Genomic DNA, 17,461 nt, shown 5'->3' on the forward strand with positions numbered 1-17,461 from the left:
AGATTCTAAGGTTTGTAATTTGAATCTTTTCAAATTAATGTGTTTAAGGGTTGGGATTGAGATTTTTATACCTTTTTATTTCTATTATTAATTATTTGACTTTTAAATATTGGACCAAGAAATCGTGAAAGTTAAAGTCCGATTCTTAAATTATTATTCTTACATTAATAAAAACCAACAATTTTTGCACGCTATGCGTGCGTGTCATATTACAACATCTCTCAACCCTTGAGCATCTCTAAAACTCGTTAGGAAATTGGAATAACATTTGGGATCAACTACTTTCTTTAGTTCCCATTCTTTTGAATACTTTCTCTAACTTTATTGTTTGAATTCTTCTTATATATTGTCAATTTACTTTCCCCTCCTCAATAGAGATGTTTGTCATAACATCATGTAGCTTTAATTAAACAATTCGTCTAAGTATTATCTCCATCTACTCTTAATATCTCTATCTTGGACTACGATCCTTTAATTTTTATTCTCAACACATATCATTATAGGGAAACCCTTGTTCAACACTTATTTTCTTTAATCTATCTTATAAATTTCTCTTTCACCAACATAATATACATTTGATTGTTGGAAAAAACTACTTTTACCTACACATCAGTACCCTTATATTTTGGAAACTTTCTTCATTTTTGCATTTTCCTAAGGTCAAGTAGCATTTTTCTTTTCTTCTTATATTATGCTTCTTTTACATACTCATTCCACCAAGTGCGTTGGTACTTTCGCCCTTCAATTCTCCACTACTGAGGTCCAATCAACTCCTTATCACTAATTTATTGAAGAAACATTACATTCTATTAGACCTACTATATAATTAATTATTAACTTCTCTTGTTCTTAAATTTTCCTTGATAAGAATTTCTAGCAGTATATTTCTATGTTGAGCCCTTGAAATGACCTTAAAGTCAAGGCAATTACGTCTATCCACACGCCTTGCTAACATGAAGTAAATTTATCTTGCATGTGCTCCATTTTGAAATGTCTCAAAGTGTATATCTCGCTTTCTAAACCACGTGTTAGCCAACATCAAGTCTTAGGATCGTGCACATCTAAATGGTCTTCCTCCCTTCCTCTCTTCCTTCCATATCGAAACCCTCCATAAATACTTTGAAAACTATCATGACTTGCTCTTACATGTCCACTTAATTTTGCACTAATAATTAGCTTTTTCGGGTAGGAAAACCTTGAATCACCTCATCTACATCCTCTCAAAACTAACATTTAAGTGTTTCTTTTATACTAACTTAAGGCCCATACAATCTCTCTTTCGCATATGATCTTGACTATCATAATCCTATCACCCTTCCAATATACTTCATCTACTTCATTTACTAGCATACCATCATCGATAGTAATGTTAACTCTTATTGTATCATGAATTACACAACTTATACCTAGCTTAAGAATTTTAACTTATTCCTCACATAAACTATGATCTATTTATAATTTAGGGGTGTTCTTGGGGGTGACTTTGGAAAGGGTGATAGATTGGTCATTTTTGGTTGCTATAGGTAAGAAAGGAGGCCTTAGATTGTTCGAGTTTATTTGAGAGATGTGTAGAATACGAATGTTTATTAGGTTTAAGATCGATGTGGTTCAGTGATTCTTTCAGCAGTCTAGGATTCTATAATGCCTATTATATTGTTGTAGATATAAAGGTTTTCACATAGGCCATAAGGGAAGATATCAATAATGTACGCTTCGGGTAATTTATGATTCTTTTGTAGCAACAACATTGATTGCATATTTTTAAATTCGTCAATGTAAGATTCGATTGATAATGTTATTACAAGATATTAAATATTCCCATCACATTTACCCCAGACTCATCCTCAAATCCAATAGTTATATAAATCACAAGTTCTTACTAACAAATTAAATAAATGAAAATCTAATTTTTCACTTCATCTATTATATATAGATAACAAAGATCAACATTATAATCACCATCAAGAATCTTGCAATGAGAAAATATTTGCAGCTTTCTTAATCCAAATGCAATGATTAGAACTATCAAAATTTAGGATATTCAAGCTTAGGGGAATTTCAAAAGACCTAGTGTAGGTCGCACTTTATTTAACCTTAAGAAGTTTTAGGAAAATACTTTCACCATTAAAGGAAGGTTTGATTTTGGGATTCCAGGAAATGATAAAAAAAATCAACTAATTTGATCATCTTGTTGTTTGTTAAGACATACTAGTCATTTCTTTTACTCTCTCTTTTCCCCCAAATTCCTCTACTTTCATTCCGCGTCCTCCCTCAAGGTTTCACTTACCCTTTCTTTCCTCTATTCCATGGTGACCCTAATCAATTATTAACCACTATTAGGGCTGACAATTCGTGTTAGTGTGTCGTGTTCGTGTTTGATTTCGTGTCGATTTCTGGTTGGCCTCCAAATGTATCAAAAATGATATGAAAAGTGGCATAGTTGCATAATATGATAAATGTAACTAATCGTGTTAACTCTGTCTCATTTGTCTTCGTGTCGGGTTCGTGTTTCTCTCAATAACTTCTGGTCGGGTGTAATCCCCCATAATTTTAAAGGATTTTATAAATATATTTAAGTATTTATATATTTATATTTAAACTCAAATGAGTTTGGAAAATGATTGACTATTTGAAAAGGTTGACTATTTTAAAAGTCAAATGAAATTATTTTTCATGGCTTAATAAAATTGAGAATATTTAATTAAGCATGTTTTAATAAAAGTTTTAAGTATGAAAGTATATCGAAAAACAAGTCTAATGGAACTAAAAATCCTAAAAAGATAAAAAAAAGGGAAAAGAGTCATATTGATGATTAAAGTCTTAAGTCATTTATCTTGATGATCATCAAATTTCATTAAACCTTATCTCTTTTTCCTAAGCCCAAAAGGGAAGCCTTTTATATAAATATCCTAATACCCAATTATTTTATCCCACACAACTATTTTTTTCTCCACATTCACGCCACTCATGTTTTTCCTTCCTCCCCTCGGTTTTCTCTATCCTCTTCGTCCGTCGTTCTTGGTTTTTCTCTCAAATCACTTTTCTTCTTCTTCAAGTAACGTTTCTTCTTCAACAAGAAACGTCACAAGCCTTCCTAAAAATCTGATTTCACTGCTGCCGTGCTGCTGTTGGTGTTTGTTGTTGCCGACGCCTTTCCTCCTCCTCTTTTGTTGGTTGTTTTATTTTCTTCCTTCTTAAGATTCCATTAAAGACTATATTTTTTTATGTTTTATATTATTATTAATCATGTTTATTAGTTTTAATTACTGTTTTATTAAGTAATTTCAATTCATCTATACTTTATATTATAAGAAAAATTTCTGATTTATTATTTAATGATTAGATTTTTAGTTTTAATCATGAAAATAGGTGTTTTTAGGGTTTTAAATTGCTAGAAAACCATAGTGGCATATTATGTACTATGAGATTAACTTATTATATGATTTTAATTATGTTATACATGTTTTAAGGAGATTTATTAAATTTTAAAGTTGTTGTAATTTTAGAAAAGGGTTATTCATAGAGTTTTTAATTGCTAGAATAGTAGTACTATGCTAGGAATTAAAAATAATGCAAGTTTGACATGAAAATCGATTTTTAAACGTGTTTTAAGGGGGTTTTAAATTACTTAAAGCTGCTGTAATTTTTATGTAAAGTTATTAATTTTAGTTACCTTGTTTTCTAGGCGGAGAATATCTCGTAGGGAACTTTTAACGGATTAAAAGTGGCCTACAGGCTAGTATACACGAGGTACGTACATAATTACGTACTATGTGGCTTAGTATCATGTTCTAAGGAAGATTTAAGTTTTAATATCATGTATAGGAACCTACTTTGTTCATATATGTGATTTCTGGAAATTATTTTACATGTTTTATGCCTGTGTGCAACATGTGACTTGGAATTTATTATGAATATCGAATTATATGTTTGTATAGAATAATTGATGCAAACATGTCAAGAAAGTTTATTTATTAATTCGCATGAAGAATTAGTATATGTTATTAAGTTGAATCATGTTGTTCATGTATTCTTTGAGAAGTATTATTTTCATTATCTTATGAGGACCGTGGACCTTATTTGGTAAGTTTACAAGTTATACCTATATAAAGGTAAGATTATTGTTGGCTAGGTTCAACAAGTAAAGGAAGTTAAGTTTTAAAAAGGAATTAAAGTCGTCTTGGATTGTAAGTTGTGATCACTTGTTAAATCCAAAGATAAAAGAAGTTCAGTTGTGACTGTCTGATTATTATTTATGTGATATTTGTATGTGTGTGTCAACACAAGTAATAATATGTAAATAACGTAAAGCGTAACGAGAATAGTTATAGACTTTAGACTAATGCACGTCTAGAGTTGGACATTAAGGGTTGGGGTTATGGTGAGCGTGCCATAGCTTTTCTAGGAATGGATTGATCACCATCCCTCTTTTATTTCAAAGGTTCCTCGATATCGCAGGTCACTCTGAAATGCGGAGTCGCGCCCGTATTTTACATTAGTAGGCAAGACAACTCGTTCCAATAACTATTCCATTTAAAAGAAGAAATGATGTTTAGAGTCTAGTTCAGTAAAAGTTGTCTGCTGAATGTTATATGTTTATATTATTATTTATCTCTGCATGTTAATTATGTAGTATCCTGTTTAGGAATGTTTATGTTTGATATGTAGTACTCAGCTTTGTTTGATGTTTATGTCAAAATGGTTGTCATCATATGAGGTTGGTCATAGCGTCCCGCAATCGTGTAGAATTGGCAAAAAAAAAAAAAAACAGCTGCTAAATTGCAAAAAATATGTGTAGGAACAGTGCACTAGACGCATGAGGATTCACCTGACGCACTGCTCCTGCATTGAGGGTACCTTTGCTGCGTGCACGCTTATTGTGGGTCTTATATTTTTAACCAATAATTTAGGCAATGTGGCGGCTGATTCCGCATTTTTTCCGTCTGCATGCATGTAGAGTTATTGGTCGTTCGGTGCATCCTTAAGTCTAAAATTAATTTCGCCTAATCAAAGAAAATAAAAAAACAGTCATTTTCCTTATTTTGTGTCTCACTACTATTAGGTCTATTTAATTGAAAGATCATGCTTATGATTTTTCTTTTTTTATTTTCTTTTCTTTTTGGAAAAAGTTGGATATTCTCCCAAAAACTTACCCCATACATTTTTATGGGGAAAAAAATCTTTTTTTTAGGTTGTTGTTTTAACAAAACCTTCTCAATCTTTTCGAAAATTTATTTTGATTTTTAAAAAACTTTTGCCAAGTCTGCATTAGATACCTCCACAAATTACTTTCATAATTGTTTGAATCGTCATACACTGCATCCCATATTGCCATCAAAATATCAACACATAATATTTTCCACAAAATCCATAACCAAATATATCATCATAAATTTCCCTCCACAATATAAACTTCCTTCCACAAACATTTCCTTTTCCTTGTCTTGGCAAGAATGTTGAGCAAATTGAATTCATTTTTTTTTTTAAAAATTAATATTTTCAAAATATTTCTTCCTTCACTTCTTGTCTCATCCATTTTTTTGGTGAGCCATAAGTCAACGTATCCTTGTCAAACAGGAGCATTGAGAAGACGTATCCAAAAACTCGTGCTCGTGCAAAAAGTCTCGATCTGTTGTAGTTGAAGCAAGAGCCCTCTCAGAAACAAGAATGGGTGGCGAAAAGAATACTGAGTTAACTGGCATCATCGAATGATTGTCTAAGAACTTGGAAGAGGTCACTATTAATCTGCATCAAGCTGAAAGTGGTGAATCTGCTGGATTAAATGGAAAATGTTGTTCACAAGGTCACTAACAAAGAGTCCTACTTCGAGTCACTACTACAAAAAAGGCCTAGGAAACCGGTTGAAAATGGCCTAGGAAACCGGACTATAACACATCTCCATCTCACAGGTGTCCTAGGCTAAGAGACCGGTTATAATGCCTGGTTTCCTTGTTTATTTAGGAGACCAGTTGACAGGTAAAACCAGTCTCTTAGATAAGTATATATATAATATATAAAGAGGTTAGGAGACCATTTAACATTAAAAACCGGTCTCCTTGCCTTACTCTTTGAAACCATTTATTGACCGCAACCGGTTTCTTTGGTTTAGTAATATGTTACAATACATACATTATCCTGTATTTGTGGCTCTTCGTATATACGCTTTTTTTTTCTAATAAAACAATTTATTTTTATTTTTATTTTTTTGACAGGTTTGTATAACAATTTATAAATAGCCACAACAATATTATTAAATATAAATTCTTGCTTGCTTTATTCATCATGTCAAAAAAAATATTTGCTACATTTAATTTATATACAAAATAAATTATATTCAAAACATCAATTTCTTCTAATAATGTCTTAAAATAAAATTTCTATAATCTAATGCTAGCTACTAAAACTAAAATTCGAAAATAATTAAATAATATGTACAATTCAAACTTGGTCGTGTCTTCAATCTCCATCGTCTTGTGTTTGATTGTTTAAATAATCCACCCACATATCTCTTAACTCGTCAATCATCTCTTGGGAATAAGTGCTAGGAATCCCTGGAAATACTACAAAATAATTTCAGATAATTATAATTAGAATTAGTATAATAGTATATTAGTATGAGCAACAATAACATTCTCCTCGTTCCTCACAAATATTTTCAATCCCAAAAAATTATTAGATGTTTATGAGTGACAAAAAGTTACCTTATCAGGAATTAATTGCCGTCTACTTGCGATAGTTTCAATCATGTAACGACAAACATAATAGCCACAATCCTTAGAGCCTAGAGCTTGACGAGGACACTGTCATGAAAAAGTTCAGATAAATCAACATTTGACATAACTATTTCAAATCAAATGTGTCATTACATGTAGTATAATTTTAAATATATTATTACACAAACCTGTATTTTGTTCCACCTTACAGGATTTTTTTTCAATTTCTTGACGTCCTTTCGATGAACCATGCTAAATTTTACAATACCTCTGAGAAATTTTCACCTAACATAATTAGATGAAGACATTGATAATAAGATAACTAAAAATATTAATAGACTATGATTAGGTCACATACTCATTAATGATCCGTTCAGCAAATTCACGAATATAGTCTGCTCCACTAGGATCAAACCAAAAAACTGTTCCGTTCCAAGGGCTTATGACAGCTAGCATCCAATGTCGACTATATGCAACTTATTAGCAAAGGCAAAAAAAATACTCGTATCCACTAATTTAGATCAAATTTCAATAAATTACGCATATACACTTACTCTTCATGGAAAGGTGCAAAAAATAGTTGATTAATGTTCTTGCCTCCATTGCACCCGAAAACACGACATAAATAGTCAGATCGTTCTTCTTCTATAGTTGGAGTCCATGGAGCTAGATAATTAGGATCACAAAATCCATACACCCCAGATATGCCATCTTTCTGACATGATTCACTTAAGTGCCTAGCATAACAAAAAAAAATTAAGTTCATAGACACTTATTGAAATCGTCAATTATCTAGAAAAAAATCACAATTAAAAGTTAACTAAATAAATACTTCATGTCCCTCGAAACAAAAATACATACTTCATGAGAATCGACATGTGAGCTGATCCCATCTCTCTTTGGAAGCACCAATCAAGCATGTCTTCATAATCAAGCCTTACCTCTTGCTCGTTGTAAAACACGCTATCCGGGACCGATAATATGATGTTTCCACGCGTCTTTTTCATCACCATAGCTTCTTTCTTCAAAGTCCTCAACAAATCGGTGGTCACCTTGGCATGATCCTTATCAGTAATGTCATACTTCTGAGTAGTTGATGTTTCTGAAGCTGGTGATTTTGAGACAACGTCATTTGCTGCCTGTTTTTTATACTTACAAGCAAACAAAAAAAAATGATTAATTGAGTTGCAAAAGCTACATTTGTAATTAAGGCGTTTGTACTTGCATAACCTTGATAGGAATGTACCTTTGTCTTTGGAAAAATTAAGTGAGCAGGCCAAGAAACAAAGGCACACTTTGCTTGGCACACTACACTACACTCCTCATTGAACATGGCAATGGTGCAGTTGGCACAATATCTTTGGTAATAGAGACTCGACGATAATCGTGTGATAAAGAGGTGAAGTGATTCAAAGTCACTTCTGTTGACCCCAGTATGTGCACTTGTCCAATTGCAACAATTTGAATCTCAAACTCATTCTCAATCACCAAGCAACAATCATGAATACCCTGGTCCGATTTTTATAGACAATTAAATTCAGGAAGAAGTTATGAATCTGATAGAATTGATCGTAAATGACTAGTGTGAAATAACATGGGAAATGCCACAAACTAAAGGGGATATACTTAGTTTCATAACACACAAAAAATATATTACAATTTCTCTTATCTACTATTTGCAGTTTGCACTACATTTGAGAAGAGCAAGCACATACGCTAAGAGCAAGCACATACGCTGCAGTTCATAAATTCCTCCACTATGTTTCAGCATCGCAAATAGTGAGTACAGACTCCAGATAACTCACAGGCTACTATAAATTGATGCAGTCGAAACCTCCTCAAGAATGATTTCAACCAAGGCTGAAACTTGACTGAGTCTAAGTTTCAAGGTCTCAACTTCAGCTCAATTTGACACTCAAAGAACGCCACTACGTACACAATAGAAAGAAGACATAAGTACATGACATAAATATTGCATGTACATAGATCAAGAATCAAGATGATAGTTTGGAAAATTCATCAGAAATAAAATTGCAATTACTTAAGGCAAAAGACTCCAAGATCTAAGAAAGGGGACATAACATTAAGTAGGAGAAAGCATTATAGTAGTTCAAGGAAAAAAAAAAGAAAGCTAAGTGCAATTCACTAAAGCCTTGAAGCAGCAACAATTCATGTTAAAAAAAGAAAGAAGAAAGATAGAATTTGGATTTTGGAGATGTAAATTAAGTTAAACAGATAAGCAACATAAACCAGTAACCTTTACACGCACAAGCTGTGTATGGGGTGGGCAGTGCAGAGAGGTGGGGAGTGCAGGGAGGTGGGGAGTGCAGGGAGGGGGGTAGTGCAGGGAGGGAGGGAGGGGGGTAGTGCAGGGAGGAGGGTAGTGCAGGGAGGTGGGGAGTGCATGGGGTGGGCAGTGCAGGGAGGTGGGGAGTGCAGGGAGGTGGGAGTGCAGGGAGAGGGTAGTGCAGGGAGGGAGGGAGGGGGGTAGTGCAGGGAGGTGGGGAGTGCAGGGGGTGGGGAGTGCAGGGAGGGGGGTAGTGCAGGGAGGGGGGTAGTGCAGGGAGGGAGGGAGAGGGGTAGTGCAGGGAGGTGGGGAGTGCAGGGAGGGGGGTAGTGCAGGGAGGGAGGTCCCAGATAACATAAAACCGAGACATAACATAAAACGAGCACGAAAAAATCTACTTCTAAGAGCTACAACGGTCTCCTTGTACATATATTGAGGTCCCAGATTCAGAGAGAATCATCATCTCTGTTTTAAGTGACAGACGTATGATAAAGCTAGGGTCATTTCAACCAAAAAGACAAACAAAAGTAGTTGTCATTCACGTCTACATTCCACAAAATCATCCACCAAAACTAGGAGCTCGTAAAGATACCATGTAAAGGCACATATAGCTGAATGAGCATCAGCTTATTACAAGACAAAAAAAGATATAAAGTATGTTCTCAACTCTGTTTTAAGGTGGGGTTTCTCGATTTTGGGTCATAATAAAGTAATATTTTTTAAATCCAAAAATTAAGCTAACTTTGGCGCTGAAATGTATAATCGTGATACCCTGACTTTGGGATCTATATTGTTTGATTTTTGTGGTCATGTAAACTTTTACCTGTGCTGGTTGCTTGTGGCCTTATGGGAGAAGTCATTGACAATTCATGTATTAGTCCAGTACATCAAAATCAACAAGTAAATCATGATAAACCTGCTGAGCAGTCCAGTACATCAAAATCAACAAGTAAATCATGACAAACTCTAACAGAAGAATGTTCTAAAAAGTTGAGAGAAAAAATAGTGAGGAATATAGTACTGAGTACTGACAGGAATATATACTGTAATATGCATCATGGCGGCTTATCTGTTAATAAAGCTCATACTGTCAGAGTTTGGAACATGTGTTTTCTTCTCTATAGCAATATTGGTCTGGGAAAGTATGATTTTCTGATGAAATTTATGTTTTGGGATCAAAACATAAACTAGACAGACTTTTTTTAGTGGTACCTGAGTTACATAGTTGTAAATGCACAAGTTACCTATATTATGGTAATTTGTTACATGAATAGGAGTACTATATAGTAGATAACCATGAGTTTTTTTAGAAAAATATTATTTGGGCACTTAAATCACCTGAGATAACTACAGAAAAATGTGGTCATATGAAGATGAAGGCAAAGTGAAGTGAAAATCCATATAGTTGGGAACTAGCCCAACAAATACCCAAGGAGACGGTAACTGTGTAACAAGGGAACATTGTTTAATATATTGCTTCCCTGAAACTTCCTTTAATAAAAACTCCTCCGAGTTGCATTTAAATTTACAGAAGTTTCATCTAAATAACTGTGTAATAATGGAAACTTCCACCAGTTTAGCATTTATGTTTATGGAAGTTTCAAATACATCACTCTGTAGTAACAAAAACTTGGATTTATTTTTGGGACAATCTGAATGACAAATAATATAGGACAGAGGGAGTACTAACCAAGAACCAAGGGAGCAGTTTGAAGCAATCCATCCAGCAATAAACACCCACAGCAGCACAGTTTTCATTTGCAAATAGCTGATACTTATTTTCGTTTGTTTCTTTCAATTTATATATATCAATCTTTAGCGTACCTTCATGGTACAGTAACTTGATTGTTGTTGATCGAATTCTTGTTGGATCTATACTATTTTGAGAGTATGTAGTGAGGGCTAATGGCAAGCATAGGTGGGTTTGATATCTCACTTGCTATCCTTCTATAGTTTTTTTTGAGGGGAAAAGACTATCTTTTATAGTTAATTATAAACTGAAATACAGTTACAGAACAACAGATTGTTCAGTACTTAAAGTGTGGTGTGGGATGGGGTTTTATGGTAAAACAAAAAAAATTCCATTTCCTTTGGGCTACAGGTTATCATCCAACTCAAAGGTTATCTCAATTCACAGTTACCACAAACAACAAACACACTTAATAACACTACACTACAATAATCAATTACTATAACAACATCTAATAAGACTCACAATTCTTCTGACACAACAATATTGGATAGAACAGAGGTAATAAGAGAGATATGGAGGAGTTACAGAGTCAGTATCAAAGAGCTAACATCATAATGTTTCTTCCACAGCTAACACAATGATAAATTAGGCAGCAAAACATTGGAATAAGTGCAAAACAGCAGCAAAACAGCAAACAGCGCATTTTAAGAAAGGCATAGGTATGGAGGAGCAAAACAGCAGCAAAACATATTGGATAGAACAAAATTAATATCAGAGATATGGAGGAGCTATAGAGTCTTCATACCTGAGGCAATTTATGTTCACTAATAGGTTTAGCGTCGTAGTCCATTTCGCGCAAATGAATACTCGTGGGGGAAGGATTGGGCAGCTGATAGTGAAGCTCAGGTTCTTGTTGAGTTACAACATTCTCAGGCCAACGAACAACATAGGGCTCGGGCTCGGGCTCAGGTTCGGGATCGGGCTCGGGCTCGGGCTCTCGCTCTTGGTTTTGGGGTTGAGATTTCAAAGGGCTTAACATACCTTTAGACAATATAGAAAGCCATTACCTCTAGTTAGTAATTAAGTGAAGAAGCCATCTTTTTGCCCTTGTCCAGTTAAGCTGCTTTGTTGTATCCCTTCAGATACTTGGCCATCTCTATGACCACCCAAACCACTAAACTGCCCACCACCTTGGCCACCAAAAGTCCCTATTATACTTGCACCGGCCATAAATTGTTTCATCTGCTCTTGGGTTAAGCATGACATCATAAAAGTCATCATAAATTGTTGGTTGTCTTTCATATGTCTCATCTTTGACATAAGGTTAGTTATTTCGGCTCGCATCTGACTGGGTGGTGTTGGACGAGAAAATCCAAAGTACTCCGTGTTTGTGATGCCTGACCCAACACCCCTAACACTTCCACCATGCTCGGGCTTCTTGAGTGCTCTAGCCAAAATATCATCTCGACCACCCTCTATGACAACTTCACCTTTTTCCGATTGCGCCTTCAATGCATTCTTAAGATAATAGTGAAGAAACAAAAGTTAAGTTAGAGTATATAGGACAAAGATTTTAGATTTTAGAAAAATGTCAAAAGGAAATCTATTTTACGATTGCATTAGCAGTTTAATGGTCGATTGGATTGTCAAATGTTACTATTCCATCTTTCACAAGTGAATGAGCTCTAATCCATAACTCATGGCGAGGCACTTGCTCGACGTGGATCCCTTGTTTCTGAAGTTCATTTGCCTAACATTACATATAAACATATTTAGAATAATTAACAAATCAATGCCATATAATATAACCGATATTCACATAACTTACAATCTCATCTTCATAGTATTGGTACCCACGGGAGCTTCCTCGATAGCTTGAAACTTTCAGACTTGATCGCTTTCGACTTTCTTCACTAAGCTCCTTGAAATAGTATAGATACAAAGTTAGAACTTAGAACAAATAATATTCTATTTGCATAACCAAAATAAAGAATATGAAAAATATTAAATATTATGAAACCTTAAACTTTTCGGTAGTGCACATTTCCTTAAATTTATCCCAAGCAGGTTGAAGGATAAAAGGATATTTCCATGGTGGCTTTTTTCTCAACCTTCGAGTGGACTTGCTGTACAACCATAACTTTCTTAATCTTGTCTTGAAAGCCCTTCATCGATCATTAGCACGAGACAAGATCCATTTTCTACGGTCTTTTTGTACAGTGAACCCCTTCTACAAAAACGAGCAAATGAAAATATGCACAAGCAAAGCCTCAGAGGATGATCAAGTCTGCTGTAAAGCTAAAAAAAAGGGGAATTAAACCAAAGACAAGCAACCGGCAGCATCTAGGTTCACGTTTCACAATCACAGCAATAAAAAGTATAATCTAAAAGAGAAAAGAGAAGGCCAACCAGGGTAATACAAGTGCAAATACTTGACAATAAATTCTTAAGAAAAAAAACCGACAACAGATACATGCACAGGCTGTGTATGGGGTGGGCAGTGCAGGGGGTGGGGAGTGCAGGGAGGTGGAGAGTGCAGGGGGTGGGGAGTGCAGGGAGGGGGGCAGTGCAGGGGGTGGGGAGTGCAGGGAGGTGGGGAGTGCAGGGGGTGGGGAGTGCAGGGAGGGGGGGAGTGCAGGACTATCAATCTGGAAGAGGAAGTATATAGTAATCTGCCTGTGCAAAAACAGATTGTATAATACACCTTATAAGGAGGAAACATGTGCTTACCGTGATTATATCATATAACTCGTCTAATTTAGTTTTCAGAACATCCTTCCAACTGTCATAGGTGATGCACACTCGTTCTCGAGTAACTACACCAATATAGGTGGTAAAAGTGAGGCGGTTATCACCACGTGGAGTCCTCCGAATTGGATGCCAATCTAAAGAAATTTTGTTTCCATTTTGAATAGCTTTCCCCACCTTAGCGAGTACGGTACGTCCCCTCTTATCATCACGATTAGACTTTTCAACATCAGAATCATCAGAAGAGGTTGGATCACCTTGAGAGCACACTTGCTTTTTCTTCTTGGCCATAAAGCTACAAAAATTGCAAATAGAGAAGCCATTAAAAATATAGTAACATTGACAGATAACATAACATGATGCATTTCTTATTAAACATTAGATCTAATTGATGCATATACTCTAAAAACTTTTTAAGGCTAGATATTAGCAGGTTATAAAAAAGTAAAACAACATCAACACACCTCACTTGTTTTTACGGCGACGCTTTCTAGGTTTATCCTTAGTACTAATTTTGTCAACCCAATCACCTTCTTCATGGTCATCACGTACATATGTTGATGAATCTTCGACCTCATCGTCAAGAACACCCTCGTTTCGAAAAATATTAGTTGTCGGTATTTCTTCCAAAACAACATCCTCATCATAATCATCAATGTCTTGTCGAGATCTTGGTGTTATAACGACTGACCTCTTCTTATCAGCTGGATCAGTGACGTAAAATACTTGCTTCGCCTGACTAGCTAATATATATGGATCTTCCTTGTGACCAAGCTTGTCAAGGTTGACTAAAGTGAAGCCTAACTCATCATACTCGACTCCGGCATGTGAATCAACCCAATTGCATCTAAAAACCGGTATCGAAAATCCAATATATTGCAACTCAATGATTTCCTGAATGACCCCATAATATGACATTTTACCACATACAGGATGCTTGTCTTTAGAACTAGCAAAATGCATAGCCTCAGCTTCAACTGTTACCCCACTGTTCTGCATAGTGCTATTTTCATCTTGATCTCTAGTGTAGAATGTACAACCATTTATGACATATCCCGAATAGAAAGAGGCATTGAAATTAGGTCCATAAGCTAGATTCTTGAGTCGATCAGAAATGGAATGGGATGAATCTTCAAGCTCTTTCATAACTCGAGTTTTCAACCATGTGCTGAATGATTTGTTATGTTCACTTAGTAATGATTTCTCATTTCCTCTTCGATTGTATTGCCTTAAATAAGCAATGTGCTGCTTAATATACGGTGCAACTTCATCATCCTCGTTAAAGAGAATATAAGTGTGCGCCATGTACCACTGCTCATGAGACAAGTCAAGTTGCTTATGACCTAAAGTACCTTTTCCTTCCATTCTTCCACTATGCCGTGATATAGGAAGCCCAATCGTCTTCGCATTTTCTAAAAATTCACTACAATATCCAGCAGCATCTTCATAAAGGGCTCGCTCAGCAATACAACCTTCCGGTCTAAAGTGATTTTTGACATATCCCTTATAAGTTTTCATTTGCCTTTCAAAGGGATATTGATTTCTCAAATAAACGGGACCACAAAATCTTACCTCTCTCACCAAATGAACAGTTAAATGAACCATGACATCGAAAAATGATGGAGGGAAGTACATCTCTAATTGGCACAGAATGATGACAATTGAAGTTTCCAAAGAATTCAAGTCTTTAGGATCTATGACTTTGCTATATATTGCATTAAAGAAAGAACATAATCTGATAATAGCAAATCGAACTTTTTTAGGTAAAATTGAACAAATAGCCACTGGTAATAAGTGTTGCATCAAAACATGGCAATCATGAGACTTAGGACCCACGAGCTTCATATTTCCCATTGAAATAAGACTTCGAATATTAGAAGAATAACCCTCAGGTACTTTGACACCCGCTAAACATTCACAAAATTCTTTTTTCTCTTTCCTAGACAGTGTATATGCAGCTGGAGGCAAAAAATTTCTATTGTTTCTTTCAACGACGTGGAGTTCTTCTCTGATCCCAAATGCTTTTAAATCTTCTCTAGCACTAACACCGTCTTTCGTCTTTCCTGAGATATTCAATAGTGTTCCAACTAAGCTATCACACACATTCTTCTCAATATGCATCACATCTAGAGAATGTCTGACAAACAAAAATCTCCAATAAGGCAAACGCCATAACTCGCAACATTTCTTATATCCCTGTTTAGGAAGTTTGGTCCCATGGTTCTTTCCAAATGTAATCTCAATATCTTTAACCTTTTCAAACACCTCTGTACCACTCAAGACTCTTGAACGTCCCCTTAGTTCCTGTTGCCCGTCAAAAGCCTTTTTCAATTTACGATACGGATGATCATATGGCAAAAATCGACGATGTACATCAAAGATATCCTTTCCAGATGATGGAAGCCACTTTCCCCTTGTACCATCTTCACATATAGGACAAGGGTGTTTTCCTTTCGTAGTATACCCAGAAAGATTACCATAGGCTGGATAATCTTGAATGGTGCAAAATAACATTGCTTTAAGGTTAAACGTCTCATTTCGGTGTGCATCATACACTTCTACACCTGAATCCCATAGCATCTTCAAATCATCAATGAGGGGAGCTAAGTACATGTCAATGTCATTTCCTGGTTGTCTAGGACCAGAAATCAACAATGAAAGCATCATGTACTTTCTTTTCATACATAGTGAAGGAGGTAGGTTGTAGGTAACCAAAATTACTGGCCAAGTGCTATAGGTGGAACTAAGGGAGCGAAATGGATTCATACCATCGGTGCATAATGCAAGGCGTAGGTTTCGTTCTTCTTTACCAAACTCGGGGAATTTTCCATCAATAAACCTCCATTGCGGGGAGTCAGCTGGGTGTCTAAGTTTATCATCCTTAATTCGACCATTATGATGCCATGTCAACTTTTCAGCATCTCCCGCATTTGAAAAAAAACGTTTAAATCTTGGTATTATAGGAAAGTACCACAAAACCTTAGCTAGAACTCCTTCTTTCTTCTTATACCGTGAGGCATTGCAAACTGGGCAACTCTGTAATGATTCACGTTCATTTCTATATAATATGCAGTCGTTAGGGCAAGCGTGGATTTTTTCATAAGACAAGCTCATTGAGGACAGAATCTTTTTTGCCTCATATGTATTACTCGGAAGGACATTATCACTAGGAAGCATATCTTTCACTAATTCAAGGAATTCAGTAAAACCTGCATCGCTCAACCCATGACCTGCCTTCAAATTATATAACCTAAGTACACTTGACAATCTTGTATACCTTTCACACCCTGTGTACAAAGGCTTTTCAGAATCAACTAACAATTTCTCCAACGTAGAAGGATTCTCATCAAACTTATCATGAACATCCCGCAACATATCTTCTAACCTATCACCTTCATCGACAGTAGGACCTTCCTGCACGTTTTTTCTAGAAGAATCTTCCTTATCCTCCCCATGCCACATCCAAACAGTATATGTTCTATCAAAAGCCGATTTGCTCAAATGATTAAGTATTTCATCTACTCTTTTATGCATAAAATTATGGCACCTAAAACAAGGACAAGGTAACCTAGTACGACCTCCAGAGTTCTTAACAGCAAAATCGATAAATTCCTTTACTCCGGCCATATATTCGGGATCACCCGGTTTTGACTTTAATATCCAACTGCGATCCATATCTACAATTTAGTGTCTTTGAACTGTTGTGTCGTCTACATTAGCAAAACCCAATAAGCATAAAATTAATGAACTAATAGAAGAGCAGCTATACCATCTTTGTAGAAGATTCTTAATGTTAAATAATTGTCTATACTATTAGAGCCCTCATTATAGAGTGCCTGGTGAGTTTGAACTTTGTAGGCAAAATCTTCTTATTTCTCAGCTTCACAACTTCAGCAGACTAATGCCCTTGTGCTCTTGTTGTACTAGTATTCATTGTTATCCAAGTCTCTTAAGAGGATATGATCTAAAGTTAGTTATCTCTGACATGTAGGAACACAACTAGGCATGTCTCAAATTTAC

The 17,461-nt window shown here is 35.5% G+C and overlaps 2 protein-coding genes and 1 long non-coding RNA gene across 3 annotated transcripts; 1 reads left to right on the forward strand and 2 right to left on the reverse strand.

The window, feature by feature from the left end:
- Positions 1-6,521: 6,521 nt before the first annotated feature.
- Positions 6,522-7,936, reverse strand: LOC130591441 (uncharacterized). Its single transcript, XM_057394762.1, has 6 exons — positions 7,575-7,936; positions 7,268-7,450; positions 7,072-7,179; positions 6,902-6,983; positions 6,702-6,800; positions 6,522-6,560 (listed from the first exon to the last, which is right to left on the reverse strand). The coding sequence occupies exons 1-6, from the start codon at positions 7,724-7,726 to the stop codon at positions 6,522-6,524; spliced, it is 663 nt and encodes a 220-aa protein (XP_057250745.1). The 5' UTR covers positions 7,727-7,936.
- A 158-nt stretch (positions 7,937-8,094) lies between these two features.
- On the forward strand, positions 8,095-8,848 carry LOC130591523 (uncharacterized). The gene is made up of 2 exons (XR_008969286.1): positions 8,095-8,602; positions 8,713-8,848. It is a non-coding gene; the product is annotated as an uncharacterized LOC130591523 (long non-coding RNA).
- Positions 8,849-13,906: 5,058 nt separating this feature from the next.
- LOC125497716 (uncharacterized) lies at positions 13,907-17,116 on the reverse strand. Its single transcript, XM_048645383.1, has one exon. The coding sequence runs from the start codon at positions 17,114-17,116 to the stop codon at positions 13,907-13,909; it is 3,210 nt and encodes a 1,069-aa protein (XP_048501340.1).
- Between the last annotated feature and the right edge of the window lie 345 nt (positions 17,117-17,461).

Source organism: Beta vulgaris, chromosome 5 (assembly GCF_026745355.1).
Source record: "Beta vulgaris subsp. vulgaris cultivar EL10 chromosome 5, EL10.2, whole genome shotgun sequence".
In the NCBI taxonomy this organism is placed as follows: Eukaryota; Viridiplantae; Streptophyta; class Magnoliopsida; order Caryophyllales; family Amaranthaceae; genus Beta; species Beta vulgaris.

Excerpts from the sequence above, each read along its gene's own strand:
- LOC130591441 (XM_057394762.1), bottom strand. The coding sequence starts at position 7,726 with ATGGTGATGAAAAAGACGCGTGGAAACATCATATTATCGGTCCCGGAT. Across the intron at positions 7,451-7,574 it reads CACATGTCGATTCTCATGAA|GCACTTAAGTGAATCATGTC; the intron begins GTATGTATTTTT and ends TTGTTATGCTAG. Across the intron at positions 6,801-6,901 it reads TAAGGTGGAACAAAATACAG|TGTCCTCGTCAAGCTCTAGG; the intron begins GTTTGTGTAATA and ends TTTTCATGACAG.
- LOC125497716 (XM_048645383.1), bottom strand. The coding sequence starts at position 17,116 with ATGGATCGCAGTTGGATATTAAAGTCAAAACCGGGTGATCCCGAATAT.